Raw genomic sequence first — 19258 nt, forward strand, 5'->3', positions numbered from 1 at the left:
GACTCTGTGTGACCCCATAGACGGCAGCCCACCAGGTTCCCCCGTCCCTGGCATTCTCCAGGCAAGAACACTGGAGTGGGTTGCCATTTCCTTCTCCCATGCATGAAAATGAAAAGCGAAAGTGAAGTTGCTCAGTCGTGTCCGACTTTTAGCAACCCCATGGACTGCAGCCCACCAGGCTCCTCCATCCATGGGATTTTCCAGGCAAGAGTACTGGAGTGGGGTGCCGTTGAAAGTAACTTACTTGGTTCTAAATAGACATGGAAAATAGATGTGGAAAAATCCATGACCAAAAATAGCCAAGTCGTCTTAAAGAATGAGAACAAGATGGCAGGTCTTGCTTTAGCAAATGAAGTCATAGTACTGAAGATGGTGTGGCATTGATGGAGCACAGGGATATAGACTAGTGCACAAGAAAAAGAGACCCCACACATATTGGGACAGTGATACACACATATCAAGGGCTATCCAGGTGCCTCAACAGTAAGGAATCCACCAAATAATGCAGAAGACCCAGGTTCAATCCCTGGGTTGGGAAGATCCCATGGAAAAGGAAATGGCAACCCACTCCAGTGTTCTTGCCTGGGAAATCCCATGAAGAGAGGAGCCCAGTGGGCTACAGTCCATGGTGTCTCAAAAGTCAGACATGACTTAGTGATTAAAGAATGACACATATATCAAACATGGTTTATGATGGAGGTTTTATGACAGAGAATGAGGAGAAGACTATTTTTTTCCCCTCCTCAATAAGTGGTGCTAGGACAATAAATGTCACTGCTGCTGCTGCTGCTAAGTCGCTTCAAACGTGTCCGACTCTGTGCGACCCCATAGACGGCAGCCCATCAGGCTCCCCCGTCCCTGGGATTCTCCAGGCAAGAACACTGGAGTGGATTGCCATTTCCTTCTCCAATGCATGAAAGTGAAAAGTGAAAGTGAAGTCACTCAGTCGTGTCTGACTCTTTAGCGATCCCATGGACTACAGCCTACCAGGCTCCTCCGTCCATAGGATTTTCCAGGCAAGAGTACTGGAGTGGGGTGCTTGGTGTCTTATAAGGCACATCTTTCTACATGGAAAGAAAAAGCATTTGACCCTGCTGCACCCTCTCCTGCTTCTTGATGCTGTGGGCCCCCAGGGTGATGCTGATTGAGCTGCACAGAGAACAGAGTAGAGATATGAGGAGTGTGGAGTCACAGGAGATACAGCCCAGGAGCTGTGATGGGCCGGCAACTTCAGGGCAGGGCTGCGCTGAGGGGAAATTGAGGCGACAGACAGCCCTGGGGGGGTGACACTGTGTCTTGTGCTTTTCAATGACACGAGTGCAGGGCTTCTGGGAGCTTTCTCAGGAATATTGTGAAATTAATGTGAGCTTGCACTAGGAGCTTATAGAGGTGGATTTTGTAAAATCCTCATGTCCTTGAGCCTGATGCATCCCAGGATCTCAGTAAATGTTTTTTTAGCTGCACGAGTGAATGGCTTCCAATTAGCTTTTGGCTGAGATTGATAGGGATAGTACTGGTGGGATCCAAGACTACAGGAATGGGGGTGGGCATTGCTAAAGACCCTGGGGCAGCTGAGGGCCTGAGAGGCAGGGGAGATGGGGCAGAAAATGGACTTCTTGGGGTCTGGGGAAGAGTCAAGGCACCTAGAGAGCTTTGGGTAATGTCACTTAGCCACTTCTGATCAATCACACCCTGGACTTCTCTCCTAGCAGGAGTGAAGAGTGAGAAGCGCTGAGAAGTTTTCTCTGGGTCTTAAGCTGGGTCCACCAAAAACTCCCGTACTGTGGATGGTTTGTCTGAGTTGTCCTTTCCTGGCTGGACTGAGGGATTTTACTTACTTGTGTTTTGCAGCGTCACATCCTCCACCAAATGCACAACCCACTTTCCTGGTGGTGAGAGAGAGTCTGAGACCCATGAAAGCTCTTAGTGAAAATCTTTGTTCCAGCCTGCCATCCCTCCCTGCTGAGTGTCTATGTGGCATCAAGCTTGTAGTCTTGGTTGGGATGGGAGCTGGTTCAGGATTTGGAGCTGAGCAGAGGGTCGGAATTGCAGGAGGTTTACTGAGATGGGTTCTGCCCTCAGGAATGGGGATGGTCACTCACCTGTTCAAGGCCATCAGGAGCAGGAGTGTCTGCATCTTCCAGAAGGTCTGCCCAGGTCACAGCTGCTGGGGTTTCTTCCTTCCAGACACAAAGCATAGAGGAAGGAAGGAGGGGAGGTCAGTGCCCCCACAGAGAGCTGTGCACCCCCCAGGCCCAGCCAGGTGTCAGCACGCCACGTATGTCCATGTTCTCTGCTGTGGGATGGGTGAGAACGACAGTCACCACACTTGCAGTCCCACTGCAGAGTCACAAAGCAAGAAGAACGACAAAGTGAAGGCCGTGGTTCAGTCAGTGTTACCAAGTCCCAACTCATTGCTGTACAGTAAGTCAGTAAACAGAGAGATGAGTTGTTTGGGCAAAGAGTAGTGACTTTATTTGGAAAGCCAGCAGACCAAGAAGATGGTGGACTTGTGTCCCAAGGAACCGTCTTGCCTGAGTTAGAATTCAGGCTTCTTTTATACTATGATAATAGAGGAGGGAGTGGCATCAAACATTTCTTGGTTCCAGTCAGCCTCCAGAGAAGATGTGTCAGTTTCTTCTGTCCTGCAGTCTTTCATTGATGGGCCTGGCCAGGATGTGTCCTATATCATAAACAAAAGCATTTTAGCTTAATGCTCATTCCTTGGGAGGCAGGATTCCACAGATGGGCCATCATGTATAATTAAAATTTGTAGTCAACACCCCATTAGTAACTAATCTAATAGACTGCAAGGATTCTTCCATAATATAGCAGTAGAGGGGCTGGACTCCAGGAGCACCTCAGTGACTGAATCAAGAATATCTCCATTTCCCCACTGATGGTTCTTTTATGATTCTGATGAGATCATGAATAATTACTCGATAGCAAGGTCCAGGAATATGAGAGACACAGTTCCTGCCCTTGAGAAGCTAACAGTAGGCAGAGGTAGACTTAGAATCTGTGGGTAGAGAAAAAGATGGTGAGGACCAAGACAAGGGGGTCTGCTTGGTGCCACGTGAGAAGGCAGAGACTGGACTTGCCTTATGAGCAGATACCCTGGACACACCCAAGTGCCCCAAACAGCAATCCATTTCCTATCTTGTTACCATTCTAGCCTCACATTTTTGGAGTGTTTAGAATAGCCTCTTTAAATGTAAATATTTCACAACATAGGGAACTTTTCTTATCCCACAGTTCGGAACAAAAGTCCTGGACTTGATACTCACTGGACCAAAACAAACCATCCCTGGGACCATTGGCACTGAGCATCCTTTAAGCTGAGATGGGGGCTTTTCCACCCATATCAGAGTGCTCACGAGTGGGAAGGGGCTTCCTCTCCAAACATGCTGGTGACTGGTGAGTGGTGAAATAGATACAGATGCTGCTCATCCTAATAATTACTCCCCACAAAGTATTCTCTGTCCAGTGTCCAGAGAACCATGCCTCAGATAACCCTGGGCCAGGCCATCCTAAACATGTGCAGATGACCCCAACCCTCTCACCAGTCTGAGGACAGAAGAAAGAGGAATGGAAAGGAGGGCAGGAGGAGCTCTAAACAACCCAATCCCAAGTGAACTGAAGGAATAACATCTTATGAACAAATAGAAAAAGAGCAAAAGGAAATATATTTAAGCATTAATGATGATCTGAGGATGATGGAATTCTGCACTTCTTTTAACGTTCTTATTTATATGTTCTGTATTTAACTACGATGTCTGTTGGTTTTTCATCCAAAATGCATTTTGCCATTATCAAAACTCACTCACCATGCAAATGTTCAGCAAACCACTCCCCTTCAGCCTAGCCTTCCCTAAGCTGCATGTTTTAAAAATTAGTAACTTTCCCAAATACATTTGTAGATAAAAAAATTCAGAGATTATTGATAAATAGAAGGAAAAATTGAGTCAATAACCTATAGGTTATAAGAAACCTTTGAAACATTAGGATACCCCTGAATCCAAAACTTTTTTTATTGCAATGACTTTCCTTTAGAGATAAATATATTTATATAAACACCTACATGGGAATAATGGAGGTGGGGAGAGGCTGGCTCAGCCCAAGATGGAAGAGCTCCCTCAAGGTCACTTGGGGCTGAAGGAGGAGGTGCTGTCAAGACATCAGAGGCTGCATAGAGCCCTGGACCCAGGACCCCAAGACAGGGCTGTGACAGACACTCAAGCTGGGCCTGGGCATACTGAAGCCCTCCTGAAACTTTCTCAGACTTCTCGCGTCTGTCTGTTCTGATGCGGGGAGGGACTGCATTCAGTGAGCCACACCTTTGTAAACCTCCCCCATTTCTGTTAGGATGGACGAGTTCCCCCGTCAACCCCAGAGCTTCTCAGGTGGCCCTCCTTCCAAATCTGGATGCTCTTCTGTTGCCCCCTGGGCACTGGGATGGGGGATAGGAGAGTAGGTGTGGACGAGGACGGGGCATATGGATGGGACACGAGGATCGTTGACGAGAGCGTCGTGTGTTCCTGAGGAGGGCTCTCCCTTCTCTGATGGAGCTCACGGGCAGCCTGCAGGTGGAGCTGGCACTGGCCGCATGGGACTGGAGGGAGCTGGCTGTCCGTGCGGCAAGAGTTTTTATTTCAGAGTTGGAAGGTGGGGTTGGGGTGTGGTGTATGTGCTGGAGGAGGAAGATCAGATGTGAATAAATGGTTGCCTGGCAGAGTAGGTGCCTAACAAATGTGTTTAGGTAAATAAAAGAGGAATCAGTGATTTCTGCTCATGAGATGAAAGTTTATTAAATTCCAGACAGCTTTCCTTCACCCACTTTGCCCAGTGCACCCATTCCAGGGAAGATGGAGGGCTCCATCCCAGGGGCACCTCAGGCTGATCCCTGCCATTTGTACTGTCTCATTGTTGTTTGGATCCAGGACAGAAAGCTGGAGATTCTCGTGTAGACATTTGGAGTCCTCCCATACTCTTCTCCACAGGACACATTGCCCTGGGCCACACCATTACACACGAGTGGGCCCCCGGAGTCACCCTGTGGGCAGAGAGGGCAAGGGCTGAGCTCACCTTTTTCAGTTATTCTCCCCACTGATGCCCAGGCTGGTCTCTGTTAGGGGCCTGGGCTGACATCAGGGCCTTTGTTGGCCTTGAGGTTTCATCCAGGCATTGAAAATCCTCTGCTTCTACCACAGGAAGCCTCTGCCCATATATGACTGTGGGGCAGTGTTCACCCCCCAGGGACACAGGACAGAGACCAGATAGGAGGACAGGCTTGGACAGAGGGACGGGGTTCATTCCCCTGCCCCCCATCCTCCCAGCTCAGCTGACCCAAGGTTTTGCGTGGACAACACTGGGGATCTCACCAAGAAAGAATCCCTGCTCTTGTTTGAATCTCCAGCACATATCTGCATGATGGGGATGTAGTCGTCGAAGCAAGTGATACATTTCTCCTCCCTTTGGACTTTAGGATCTACCTCCTGTAGTTTGTCTGCACACGGCATATCTACCCCAACTTCCCCCAGGCCAGCCGCACTGCACATTATCCCTCGCTTCACCTTCTGCCACCTTCTGGGCAGATTGATGGGGCTCACTGCAACTGTCAAGGCGGCCTTCTTCATCAGCTGCAGAAGAGGAAAGGCATTCTCACCTGCTGATGACCCACAGAGACTGCAGGACAGTCATGGGGTTGCCTTCTTCTCAGTGCTCGAACCACGGAAGGGGTCATACAGGAGGAAGGGCAGGAATGAGGTCATGAGGGATGCAGAACCCTGGAAGGAAAGTGTCCCAGAACCAGTGCAGCCATGCATCCCATCTGCAGTAACATGATATCCTTGGCCCAAGACTTACCAGTATAGTCCGGGTGGCGGATGGCTCTTCTCACGGGGATGACCTGCTGGATCCTCTCTTGTTCCTGATGCTGTGGGCCCTCAGGTGACATTCATTGAGCTGCACAGAGAGCGGAGAGGGAGCAGGTGTCACAGGAGATACAGTCCAGAAGCTGGGAGGAGAGAACACAGCTTGGGACAGGGTGGGGGTGGAGGAGAGAGAATTCTAGGCCATGGGCCCTGAGCAGAGCATCTCTGAGCTGTCTGTTTCCTGGCAGCCCAGTCAGGGAGGACCTCCTGGAGCCCACGAGGGTGTTCAGTCATGCAGAAGCTTGACAGTCACAGAGGGAAATGTGAATTTCTCACACATGTACCCTAGGGTCCAGGGCACAACATTGGCTTCCTTCCATTCCAGGTATGATCACTTGCTTCTCTTAATATGCCACTGGCATTCACTTATCGCTCTCTCTCCAAAACTCACCTGGACTTTGAAGAGCTTCCTGCATTCCCTGCAAGGGGTCAACAGAGGGTGGGAGCCCAGGCACTGCTCCTCACCTTCCCAAGCAGTGAGCTTCTGTCAGCACAAACTCCTTAAGCACGAGGAAACCTCCACTGCTGAAAATTTCCTCTGAAAACTGGTATTCAAAAAATGCCATATAGGGAATGGGAGTGTGGCTTGGCGTCATGCCCCCCAGTGATTTCCCCTGAAAGAGAGATTCCAGACTGCCTGCTGTGCTTATAGAGGCAAAGGCTGGAGAGGGGAGATGGGACCAGGGTTGGTGGTCTTTGAGAAAATTCGACCTGAGTTCAGAAATTTCCTTACATGAACCAGGGCCAGAGTGTGCATGAGTGTAACATCTAAGCAGGTCTGTGCCATGTGGGGTGGGTCTGGGCCTCTGAGGATGGGACCATCACTCACTTGCTTCCCCAGTGGGGAACAGAGGAAAGGCCATCAGGAGCAAGAACAGGACCATCTCTCCAGGAATGTTGATAAGATCTGAACAGTTGCTGCTTCCTTCTGATCTTTTAACCCTGAGTGTCTTCTCTGTTGTTGTGGCCGTTATCACAGGAGGCTTCTCAGAAAGTGTCACATCACTGTTTGATCAAGTCTTGGGGTCTCAGTGGAGTAAAACACTTAACAAAAGCCTCTGATAAGTTTTTATCTGCGGGGTGGTGGGGATATTGCATCAGCAGGTCTCAAGTCCCTGAGCCCCAGAAACCTGGGCCTCAGGATGATAGATCAAAAAATATCTTCATTTCTGTGGTTCTCTTTAGATCATCACAGAGATTGTGTCTTGGACTTCTTTGTGTGAGACTGTGGGAAACACTGAAGATAAGCTCTATTGCTTCTGGTGGAGGAGAGCTTACCATCAAGAACAGTGAGATTAAGGGTGTGGGCTGGCCAGAATGGTGTGAAAGTGATGCTGAAGAGGGCTTATTCCAGTTGCCAAAGGACTGAGTGGTTTAAAAAACACGAAAATTGCTTGACCCATGAATCTGCAATTCGCTCATGGTACAATGTGAACAGCACCCGTCTGCTCCCATTGGTGTCAGGGAAGCTTGAAGCCCAGAAGCTGAATCACTTGAAGGCTCCCTCACACATGCCCAGTGGTTGCTGCTGGCTGTCCTGTGGGCACATTGGTTTCCTGTCACGAGGGCCCCTTATGTCGTCTCACTTCATGGGATTCTTTGGCTCCATCCAAACACAGTGCCTGGCGCCCCCAGAGTGAGCATCTCCTAAAAAGTGAACCATCTAGAAGCTGTGTTCTTTTCATTAGATAGACATTGATGTCATACAACATCCATTCTGCCATGTCTGCTGCTTGGGTCAATGAAGAGCAAGAGCTTTCACCAGATTAAAAAGGAAGGGCCCTAGACCCCACCTCCCAACAGGAGGTGAGATATTGCAGTCATGTAAGATGAGCCTGTGGGATGGAGACACACAATGGCGGTCATATCTGCACCACGCAAATGCGGAAAGGCATGGAATCGAAAAAATTGTTGTTTCTAAACATCTTGATTCCAAGCCTCTTGAAAAGTAACAACATCTTAGCTAAACAAACAAAGCCCATGGTCAATAGTGATTCGGGCTGGAGAGTCACAGTGAGCCAAGGGGTGTCTCACACCACATGTGCTCGGAACCATGCACTGGGTGGCCTGGATATCAGATCACATGTGATGTGAGGCATGTTCAAGGATCCACTGTAAATCATAAGCAAAATCATAATGGAAATCAAAAGAAAAAGAATTCAAAATGGTAAGTAATGATGAAACTATATTAAATCTGTTGGCTATGTGTGAATAAAAATAAACTCGACCACTTAACACTGTTTCTCTAACTCATTGAAAGATAAAACATGAAAACGTTGAATATAGGAGAATTTCTTTATACATTTACCTTGTAAAAGCAAATTAATACAAGATATAAAAAGGACTATCGATAATGATGGATAAGTTGATCTACATTAAAAATGTGTTGGGTGTCGGGAGCCGCGTTAGGCATTACTGACAAAATGGAGGCACAGCCCCCAAGCCCCTCTCCTTGTCCCGCAGGCACAGACCTGGGTTGAAGGAGTTAGCTCTTGTGATTCTGACTTGTTTCTTCCTTTCTTCAGTTGATTTTTGGCTGGAAAGAAAGTTAAAGTGCTTATTGTTTTTGAGAAAAGCATGAGAAAGCACAAAGCCTTCTGCAGTTGTGTCCAGAAAATAATCTATAAAGTAACCATTGACATTTGTTCAAGGATTTTTACAAAGAATGTCCCAGGATGAGCTTGTAGGCCGCAGCTTGAGGCCATGGGAAGGATTATTATCTGAGACCTGTTTGTGAAGGAGATGTTTGTGACGAAGGAAGTTTGCTCAGTTTAGGGTTTAGGAATAATTAAGAGTAGCTGGAAGCCTTTTTAGGAGATAGTCAGTTTCGGATACTAGGGGAAAGCAGGATTTAGAAAGATAAGAAATAAACTGAGGCATGTGGCATGCAGCCCAGACATAAGCATGAGTTACAATGTAATCACAAGTAAACACATTCTGAGAGAATCTCTGAAGCAGGAACTCTGTTTGAAGGGCAACAAGGAGATAATAAATCTGGGTGAGGGGGAGCTGAAAATGAAAAACCTCTGACCTTATCCTTTTGAAAAAGTATAAAAGAAGACCTGATGTTTGAAATAAACATGTAGTCCTGAACCCCAAGTCAGAGACTACATCATTCCCCGCCGACACCGCTCATCCCTTCAGGCTGATTCCCTGGCGGCTGGAGCTGGACCCTGGCAGTTGGGTATGTAAGAATCAAGATAATTCTGATTACTAAAGACACTGTTGAGATAGTGAAAATTATAGCCACAGGGTGGGTGAACTAAGAAAGAGTTTTATCTGGGAGATAAATGTATGTATATATACATACATGAATCTTATCTATGCTAACCTCTAGGTCACAGGGAAGTGAACAGTTTTCAAAATCTACATGGAATTACAAATTCCTAGAAAATAAAAATTAAAGAAACATACTCAGGAAGTTTGAATTGATTCCATTTTCAAAAATAGTCCATCAAGGACAGCCACAAGACACAAGAGATGCGGATTCGATCCCTGGGTAGGGAAGATCCCCTGAAGAAGGAAATGGAAACCCACTCCAGTGTTTGTGCCTGGAAAATCCCATGGACAGAGAAGCCTGGCAAGCCACAGTCCATGGGGTCACAAAGAGTGGGACATGACTTAGTGCCTTAACAGAAGCAGAGGACTAGGGAGGAAGGAGGAAGTAAAACCCAGAATTGACAGAAGAGGGTGTCCTGGAGCAGTGTGGTTATGTATCAAGGTGGTTCCATAAATAAATAGGAATTCAGTCACCATGGCTTTGGAGATCCCATTTATTGTGGCCCTGTGATCCCACTGCCAATCCCTGTGGGATTCTTGCTGCCACCCCAGGACAATGGTCAGTGCAGAGAAAGGACAGTCTCAAGCTACTGTTAGAGGTGCTTCATTGTTCTCTTTATCCAGGGTAGCAAGTGTGAGACCTGAGTGAAGACTCCTGGAGGTGTCCCATTCATCTTTCCATAGGAGAAAGTACCAAGGACCACTTTTTTACACACGAGGGGTCCACCGGAGTCACCCTGTGGGCAGAGAGATAAGGGCTGAGCAGGCCTCCTTGGGGTTGTCTCTTCGCTGCCGCCCAGGCTGGGTGGTCTCAGCCAGGGGCTGTGGGGAAGACCCAGGCCCAGGGAGGCCTGGTCACCTTCAGGTCCTGGGGCTCCAGCCTGACTCTGACTGTTCTTAGCAGCTGGACTCAAGTCTACCTTTCTGTCAATTTCTCCTGGAATCTCTGGTGATAAGACAGCTGTGGGATGACTGATGCTTCCTGAGCCACTCAGGGAAAAGAAAACAAAACATTGGATTCAAGGACCTGGCAACCGAAATTCTCAGCTGAGGATATGGCCTCTGCCCTACCCACACCTCCCGGGTCTGTGTGCTTAGATGCAGGAAAACTGACCTTGAAGCCGGTTTTCACCTTCCTTGGGTCCCCGACACAAATCTGGGTGACCCAGCTGTAGTTCCTGGGGTTGAGTGATTCACACACCCGATCCTCCTGAACCGTCAGCTCTACCTCCTGCAGGGTGGTGGCTGGAGTGCCCAGGGCCACCTTCCCCCAGCCGGCCAGACTGCACAATTCTCCTGGCTTCACCTGGGCCTTGGCCTTGGGCAGGCTAAGGGGCTTCACAGCTGACTTCTGCTTGGCCTTTCTCTCCAGCTAATGGGAAGAGACAAGAGTCTGGCTCAGCCGGTGGTCCTCTGGCCTGGATGCCATGATGAGGCTGCATGGACCCCATCTCTTACCCCTCCCCCTGAGACTGGTCAAGTGGCCAGGATGGGAAGGAAGAAAGAGGAAGGAGATCCTGGGAAGGCAATGATATAATCCCAGGAGGGCAGGGCCAGTGGGGAGTTTTCCTTGCCTGCAGTAACAATGCCTTTGGAGAAGGTCTTAGGATTATAGTCTGGGTGGCAGATGGCTCTTCTCATCAGATGACCTGCTGGGTACTCTCCTGCTGTTTGATGTTGTGGGCCCCCAGGGTGACGATGATTGAGCTGCTCAGAGACCAGAACAGGGGTGTGGGGATCATGGGGTCACTGGAGATACAGCCCAGGAGCTGTGACAGGCAGCTAACACCAGGGCAGGGCAGCAGCTGAGGGAGAATTGAGGTGACAGACGATCCTGGGGCTGAGTGACTCTGAGCCCTGTGCTTCTCAGGGACATGAAGGCAGGGCTCCCAGAGCTTTCTCAGCAATATTGTGAAGTGACTCTGAGTTTGGGTTTTGGCTCTCACTGCACACTCTCATCCTTCTCTGATGCTTTATTTGGCCATTGTGGATCAAGCCTTCTCAACCCTGTCTCTTGTTCTCACCTCCAACCCACTAACCTCAAAACTTTACTTGTCCTGTTTCTCAGCTTTCCATCACCCTAGTCCTGCTCATAAGATGGCTTGTCTGATGAGCTTGTGGTCCTGATTTCCAGGATCCTGGGGTGAAGGAGGGGTACCCCTGGGCTCAGCTCCTGGGGAGAGGATGGGTCCCTGTCCAGGCCTCAGGTAGGGTAGGCTGGCTACTGCCCCTCACCTTCCTCTGCAGTGAACAGCCGTCCGAACAAAGTCCTTTTGTATGAGAACACCGCCACACCTCTTCCAACTCATCTCATCCAGAAACTGAACAAAAGCCATGTAGGGGCCGGAGTGGGGCTTAGTCTCGTGGCCCCCAATGATCTCCTCTGAAAGAAAAGGCTGAAAGATGGGGAGATGGGAGAGGCTATGGTTAGAAGGGGGGTTCGGGAAGGTGGCAGTCAAGGTGGGTCGACAGTGCCCAACAGACACTAGGGGAGAGTCCCCCAGGTTCTCACTGCGGTGTGATAACCTTTTCTGAACCCCAAACCTCAGTATTGTTCTCCACATCCTGAGTCACATACACATATGAAGGGGCCTGAGACTGCCTTCCAGAGGGTGGAGCCCAGAAGATCATGGATGGAACCCCCTGATGAGCCCGCATTCTCATGAAGTCTTCTGGACCCCTCTGAGCCTCTGCTAACATCCTGATTGATGCCATTTTCTGATAATCCACCTATGAGTTTATGGAGTTGGGTTTTCTAAAATCCTCATGTCCTAGGGCATAATGCATCTGAGGATCTCAGTAAACATCTGTTGACTGGACGCCTGAATGGCCTGCAACTAGCTTTTGGCTGAGGTTTGGTGGGGATAGTACTGGTGGGATTTAAGACCACAGGGATGGGGGAGGACATGCCAAAGACACTGGGGCAGAAAATGAACTGCTTAGGGCCTGGGGAAGAATAACGACACCCAGAGAGCTTTGGGTGCTGCCATCTAGCCATTTCTGACCAGTCACACCCTGGGCTCCTCTCCTGGGCAGGAGTGAAGGGCGGGGAAACTGACAAGTTTCTCTGGTTCTTAAGCTGGGTCCACTGACAACTTCCGTTCTGTGGATGGTTTGTCTGGGTTGTCCTTTCCTGGCTGGAGTGAGGAATTTTCTTACTTGTGGTTTGTAGCTTCATATCCTTCAGCAAATGCACAACCCTCTTTACCAGTGATGAGAGAGAGGCTAAGAGCTACAAAAGCTTTTAGTGAAAGCTTGCTTCCTACCACCCATCCTTGCTGAATGTCTATGCAGCTTCGAACTTGTAGTCTCAGTTGGGATGGGAGCTGGTTCAGAAATTGGAGCTGAGCAGAAGGGCCAGGACTGCAGGAGGTTTAGTGAGATGGGCTACCCTGTCAGGAATGGGGATGGTCACTCACCTGTCCCAGCCCAGGAGGCAGAAAGGCCATAGGGAGCGGGAGTGGCTGCATCTTCCAGAAGGTTTGCCCAGGTCAGAGCTGCTGGGGTTTCTTCCTTCCAGACACAAAACACAGGGGAAGGAAGCAGGGGAGGCTCAGTACCCCCACAGACCCCCCAGATCTGTGCTCCCCCCAGCCGGGTGTGAGCATGTCACATGTGCCCATGTTCTCTGCTGTGGGATAGGTGAGAACAATAGTCACCACACTTGCACCCCCACTGCTGAGTCACAGAGCAAGAAGAACAACAAAGTGGAGGCTGTGTTGCAGCCAGGGGAGGAGCTGGATCCCCAGGGACCCTCAGTGACTGAATCAGGAGAGTCTTCATTTCTCCCCTCTTGGGTCTTCTTTGATTCTGGGGAACGCATGAAGAATCACCCAATAGGTGAGGATCAGGGATACAGCGACATGGCCCCTGTGCTTGAGAAGCTCAGGGGCTGGAGGAGCCCTAGAATCTGCGGGCAGAGGACACGTGCTCGAGGACTACGGCGTGGGGCTCTGCTTGGGCCAAGGGTGAGGCAGAGACTGCATTTGCTTTAGGAGCAGAGAGGCCTGGACTCACCCAAGTGGCCCAAACAGAAACCCCATTTCCTATCTTGCCAGGGTTCTAGCCTCACATTTTTGGAGGATTTAGAATCTCTTGTATAAATATAAGTATTCTGTAACAAAGAGAGCCTTTCTTATCTGGAAATTTTGAATGGAAGTCCTGGACTTGATATTCACTGAACCAGAAAAAAACCATCACCGGGTCCTTCGGCAATGAGGGACATGATTGGGTTGTGCTGAGGTATCCAGCACCCCTCAAGCTGAGATGTAGGCTGTCCCACCCGAATCAGGGTGTTTGTGAGTCAGGAGGGGCTTCTTCTCCAGAAATGCTGGTGACTGGTGAGTGGTGAAGGGGAAACAGATGCCCGTCATCTAATACTTACTGCCCACTAAGTATTCCCTGTCCAGAGGCCAGAGAGCCATATATCTGATGTCTCTGGGCCAGGCCATGCTAAACATGTGCAGATGACCCCAACACCTTCAGCAGTATGAGGACAGAAGAAAGACAAATGGAAAGGAGGGCATGAGGAGCTCTAAACAACCCAATCCCAAGGGAGTTGAAGCAAGAGCATCTTATGAATAAATAGAAAAATAGTGGAAGGAAGTATGCTTAAGCGTTAATAATGATGATAGGGGGTGGTGGACTGCACTTCGTTTCCTTTTCTCATCCATATGTTCTGTATTTACTTGTCTTTCTATGACGAATGGGCAGAGGAGCCTGGAGGGCGACCGTCCATAGGGTCACAAAGAATCCGAAACGACTGAAGTAACTTAGCACACTTGCACGCACCGTGTTGAATATGTTCCATTTATGAGGAATATATTTTGATGAATATGTGTTACTTTCTGCCAGAACACATTTTGCAATAGTTGAAGCTCACTCTCCATTCAAATGTTCAGCAAACCACTTCTCTTAAGCCCTCTCTAAACTGCATGTCTTAAAACTGAGGTTGCTTTTCTGAACCTTGCATCAAAACTTCAGCAATTGATTAAAATATATATATATGAAGAAATGTACCCAGTAACTATAGGCTATAGATACCTTTTGAAGCTTTAGGATACCTTGAAACCAATGATTTTCTTTAGAGTGAATTTCCTTTGGAGATAAATATATTTATGCACAAACACACATGGGAATGATGAAGGTGGGAGCGGCTGACTCAGCCCAAGGTGGAAGAGCCCCCTCAGGGTCACTTGGGGCTGAAGGAGGATGTGCCCTCAGGACACCAGAGTCTGCACAGGGCCCTGGGCCCAGGACCCCAAGACGGGGCTGTGACAGGCACTCAAGCTGGGCCTAGGAATGCTGAAGGTCTCCTGAAACTTTCTCAGGCTTCTGAGCTCTGCTTGCTCTGATGCAGTGAGGGAACTCTGCATGGGGTGAGCTACACCTTTGTAAACCTCCCCTATTTCTGTTAGGGTGGACAAGTGCCCCTCTGCTTCAACCCTCAACCTCATGTGGCCCTTTTCCAAATCTGGATTCTCTTGTTTTCCCCCAGGGCACTAGGATGGGGGGGAGGGGAGTAGGTGTGGACGAGGAAGAAGGTGTATGGATGAGACACGAGAATTGTCAAGAAGAGGGTCGTGTAGTCCTCAGAGGGGTTTCCCTTCTCTGATGGAGCTCATGGTTAGCCTGGAGAGGGAGCTGGCACTGAGGACGTGTGAGCGGAGGGAGCTGGCTATCAGTGCAGCAGGAGTTTTTATTCCAGAGTTGGAACAGGGTGGTGTATTGGAGGTGGAAGCCAGTAACAGATCAGAACTATAAACAGGTCAGACACGTCATTTGCTGAATGAATATGTTTAGGTAAGTAAAGGAGGAATCCACAATTTCTGCTCAAGAGATGGAAGTTTATTAAGTTTCAGCCAGCCTAGCTTCTAACCACTTTGCCCAGTGCCTCCATCCCAGAGAAGATGGACAGATTAGTCCTTGGAGAAACCTCAATCTGGTCCCTGAAGTTCGTACTGTTTCATTGTTTTTTGGATCCAAGGCAGAAAGCTTGAGATTCTGGTGAAGACCCGTGGAGGTGTCCCATCCTTTTTTCCATAGGACACAATGCCCTGGGCCACACCATTACACACAAGTGGGCCCCCGGAGTCACCCTGTGGGCAGAGAGGGCAAGGGCTGAGCTCACCTTCTTCAGATCTGTTCTCCCTGCCACCCTGTGGTAGGTGGTCCCTCTTAGGGGCCCTGGCTGATAAAAGGGTCTTGTTGGTCCTGAGGTTTCAATCTGGCCCTGACAATCCACCTCCTCCCACAGGAAGCCTCTGCCCATATGTGACTTAGAGGCAATGTCCATCCCCCAGGGACCCCAGACAGAGACTGGACAGGAGGACAGGCTGGGGACACAGGACAGAGCTCGTTCCCATGGCCCCGGATCCAGAGACCAAGGCTTTGCATGGATAACACTGGGGAGCTCACCTTAAAGGAACTCTTCCTCTTTCTCGGGTCCCCTACACATATCTGGGTGGTGGTACTGTAATGTTTGTAGCGAGAGGTGCATTTCTCGGCCCTTTGGACTTCAAGCTCTACCTCCTGTAGTTTATTTGTGCGGGACATATCCACATCAAGACGCCCCCAGCCAGCCACACTGCATAGTATCCCTGGATTCATCGTATCCCAGTCCCTGGGCAGACTGATGGGGCTCACAGCGGTGGTCACATTTGGCTTCCTCATCAGCTGAAAGCAGAAAAAAGGCATTCTTACCCACGGATGACCCATAGAGACTGCAGGACAGTAATGGGGTTGCCTTCTTCTCAGCATTGGGACCACGGAGGGGTTGTACAGGAGGAGGGTCAGGAATGAGGTCATGGGGGATGCAGAACCCTGGATGGAAGGGTCCCATACTCAGTGCAGCCACGTGTCCCACCTGCAGTAACATGATGTCGTTGGCCCAAGTCTCATCATTATAGCGTGGGTGGGGGATGGCTCTTCTCACTGGGATGACCTGCTGGGTCCTCTCTCGTTCCATGATGTTGTGGGCCCCCAGGGTGACGTTGATTGAGCTGCACAGAGAGCAGAAACAGAGGCGGCGTCACAGGAGAACTGGTCCAGGAGCCAGGAGGAAACAGCACAGCTTGGGAGAGGGCCAAACTTGGGGCGGGGCAGGGGGAGGGTGTGGCGAAATTCTAGGCGGTGGGCCCTGGGGCTGAGCATCTCTAAACTGTCTGCTCCCTGGAAGCCTGGGCAGGGTGGCAGTTCCTGAAGTCCACGGAGGGTGTTCAGTCCTGCTTGAGCTTGACTGTCTCTAAGGAAAACATGAATTTCTCACATTTGCACTGTGGGCTCCAGGCCACAACCTTGGCTTCCTTATGTTCCAGGTTTGATCAGTCCCTTCTCTCCATGCGCGACTGGCATTGACTGTCCCTCCCTCCCCAGTGCTCCCCTGTCCTCTGAATAGCTTCCTGTGTTACCTGGAGGCACAGGTCTGCAGCTGCTAAGAGGGCTCCCCGGGAGGGCTCCACAGAGGGGCGGGGCCGCACTGCTCCTCACCTTCCCAGGCAGTGAGCCGCTGTCAGCACGAAGTCCTCACGCACGAGGAAACCCCCACAGCGGTGAGGTTTCCCTGAAATCTTGAAGAGAAGGAACGCCATGTAGGGACAGGAGTGTGGCTTGGCCACGTGGCCCCCGATGATTTTCTCTGAAAGAAAGATTCCAGCCTGCCCGCTGTGCTCATGGAGCCAAAGTTTGAACAGGGGAGATGGGATCAAGGTTTCCCTGAGTTCAGAAATTCTCTTAGATGGACCAGGCCCAGCTGTGCATGAGAGTAGCGTCTGGGCAGGTCTGTTCGTGTGGGGTGGGACTGGGCCTCTGAGGGTGGGACCGTTACTCACCTGCCTCCCCGGTAGGGGACAGAAGGGCCACCAGGAGCAGGAGCAGGACCATCACTGAAGGAAGACTGCCCAGATCTGAGCGGCTGCTGCTTCCTTCTGGTCTTTTAACCCTGAGTTGTCCCCTTCCATGCTCTGGCCTTTGTCACATAAGCCTTATCTGGAAACCTCAAACCACTTCTTTGTAGTCAGAGTGGACTGTTTATTTGTATTTAATTAAAGCCTCTGGTAAGTTTTCATCCTTGGGTGGGGTGGGGGTCAAGGGGAGTGGTTGCATCAGCCAGTCCTTAAGCCCTCAGGTGCCTGAGCCCCAGAAACCTGGACCTCATGATGATAGATCAAAGAAAGTCTTTGTGTGGTTCATATTACATCACCAGGGTGATTGTATATTGAGACCCCTTCTTCAGCAAGAATGTGAGAAATATTGGAGATGAGATTGCTTGCTTCATGTACAGGAGATAAACCATCATGATCAGACTCTAAAGGCAAGATCCACAGTGTGGAATAGACATAATGGTGTGAAAGTGATGCTGAAGAGGGCTTATTCCAGTTACCAAAGGACTGAGTGGTTTAAAACAACACGAAAATTGCTTGACCCATGAATCTGCAATTCACTCATGGTACAATGTGAACAGCATCCGTCTGCTCCCATTGGTGTCAGGGAAGCTTGAAGCCCAGAAGCTGAATCACTTGAAAGCTCCCTCACACATGCCCAGTGGTTGCTGCTGGCTGTCCTGTGGGCACATTGGTTTCCTGTCACGAGGGCCCCTTATGTCGTCTCACTTCATGGGATTCTTTGGCTCCATCCAAACACAGTGCCTGGCGCCCCCAGAGTGAGCATCTCCTAAAAAGTGAACCATCTAGAAGCTGTGTTCTTTTCATTAGATAGACATTGATGTCATACAACATCCATTCTGCCATGTCTGCTGCTTGGGTCAATGAAGAGCAAGAGCTTTCACCAGATTAAAAAGGAAGGGCCCTAGACCCCACCTCCCAACAGGAGGTGAGATATTGCAGTCATGTAAGACGAGCCTGTGGGATGGAGACACACAATGGCGGTCATATCTGCACCACGCAAATGCGGAAAGGCATGGAATCGAAAAAATTGTTGTTTCTAAACATCTTGATTCCAAGCCTCTTGAAAAGTAACAACATCTTAGTTAAACAAACAAGGCCCATGGTCAATAGTGATTCGGGCTGGAGAGTCACAGTGAGCCAAGGGGTGTCTCACACCACATGTGCTCGGAACCATGCACTGGGTGGCCTGGATATCAGATCACATGTGATGTGAGGCATGTTCAAGGATCCACTGTAAATCATAAGCAAAATCATAATGGAAATCAAAAGAAAAGGAATTCAAAATGGTAAGTAATGATGAAACTATATTAAATCTGTTGGCTACGTGTGAATAAAAATAAACTCGACCACTTAACACTGTTTCTCTAACTCATTGAAAGATAAAACATGAAAACGTTGAATATAGGAGAATTTCTTTATACATTTACCTTGTAAAAGCAAATTAATACAAGATATAAAAAGGACTATCGATAATGATGGATAAGTTGATCTACATTAAAAATGTGTTGGGTGTCGGGAGCCGCGTTAGGCATTACTGACAAAATGGAGGCACAGCCCCCAAGCCCCTCTCCTTGTCCCGCAGGCACAGACCTGGGTTGAAGGAGTTAGCTCTTGTGATTCTGACTTGTTTCTTCCTTTCTTCAGTTGATTTTTGGCTGGAAAGAAAGTTAAAGTGCTTATTGTTTTTGAGAAAAGCATGAGAAAGCACAAAGCCTTCTGCAGTTGTGTCCAGAAAATAATCTATAAAGTAACCATTGACATTTGTTCAAGGATTTTTACAAAGAATGTCCCAGGATGAGCTTGTAGGCCGCAGCTTGAGGCCATGGGAAGGATTATTATCTGAGACCTGTTTGTGAAGGAGATGTTTGTGAAGAAGGAAGTTTGCTCAGTTTAGGGTTTAGGAATAATTAAGAGTAGCTGGAAGCCTTTTTAGGAGATAGTCAGCTTCGGATACTAGGGGAAAGCAGGATTTAGAAAGATAAGAAATAAACTGAGGCATGTGGCATGCAGCCCAGACATAAGCATGAGTTACAATGTAATCACAAGTAAACACATTCTGAGAGAATCTCTGAAGCAGGAACTCTGTTTGAAGGGCAACAAGGAGATAATAAATCTGGGTGAGGGGGAGCTGAAAATGAAAAA

General features: G+C 49.1%; 1 protein-coding gene and 2 pseudogenes across 1 annotated transcript; all 3 read right to left on the bottom strand.

Moving 5' to 3' along the window:
* Positions 1–4675: 4675 nt before the first annotated feature.
* Positions 4676–6990, bottom strand: LOC102397247 (annotated as a pseudogene).
* A 2714-nt stretch (positions 6991–9704) lies between these two features.
* LOC123465200 lies at positions 9705–12682 on the bottom strand (annotated as a pseudogene).
* A 2246-nt stretch (positions 12683–14928) lies between these two features.
* LOC112580884 (duodenase-1-like) lies at positions 14929–16842 on the bottom strand. The gene is made up of 4 exons (XM_044932990.2): positions 16701–16842; positions 16078–16213; positions 15630–15887; positions 14929–15310 (listed from the first exon to the last, which is right to left on the bottom strand). Exons 1-4 carry the CDS (start codon positions 16799–16801, stop codon positions 15149–15151), a joined length of 657 nt encoding a protein of 218 aa, XP_044788925.2. The 5' UTR covers positions 16802–16842; the 3' UTR covers positions 14929–15148.
* Positions 16843–19258: the final 2416 nt, after the last annotated feature.

The sequence above is a fragment of the Bubalus bubalis genome, chromosome 20 (assembly GCF_019923935.1).
Source record: "Bubalus bubalis isolate 160015118507 breed Murrah chromosome 20, NDDB_SH_1, whole genome shotgun sequence".
Lineage (NCBI taxonomy): Eukaryota > Metazoa > Chordata > Mammalia > Artiodactyla > Bovidae > Bubalus > Bubalus bubalis.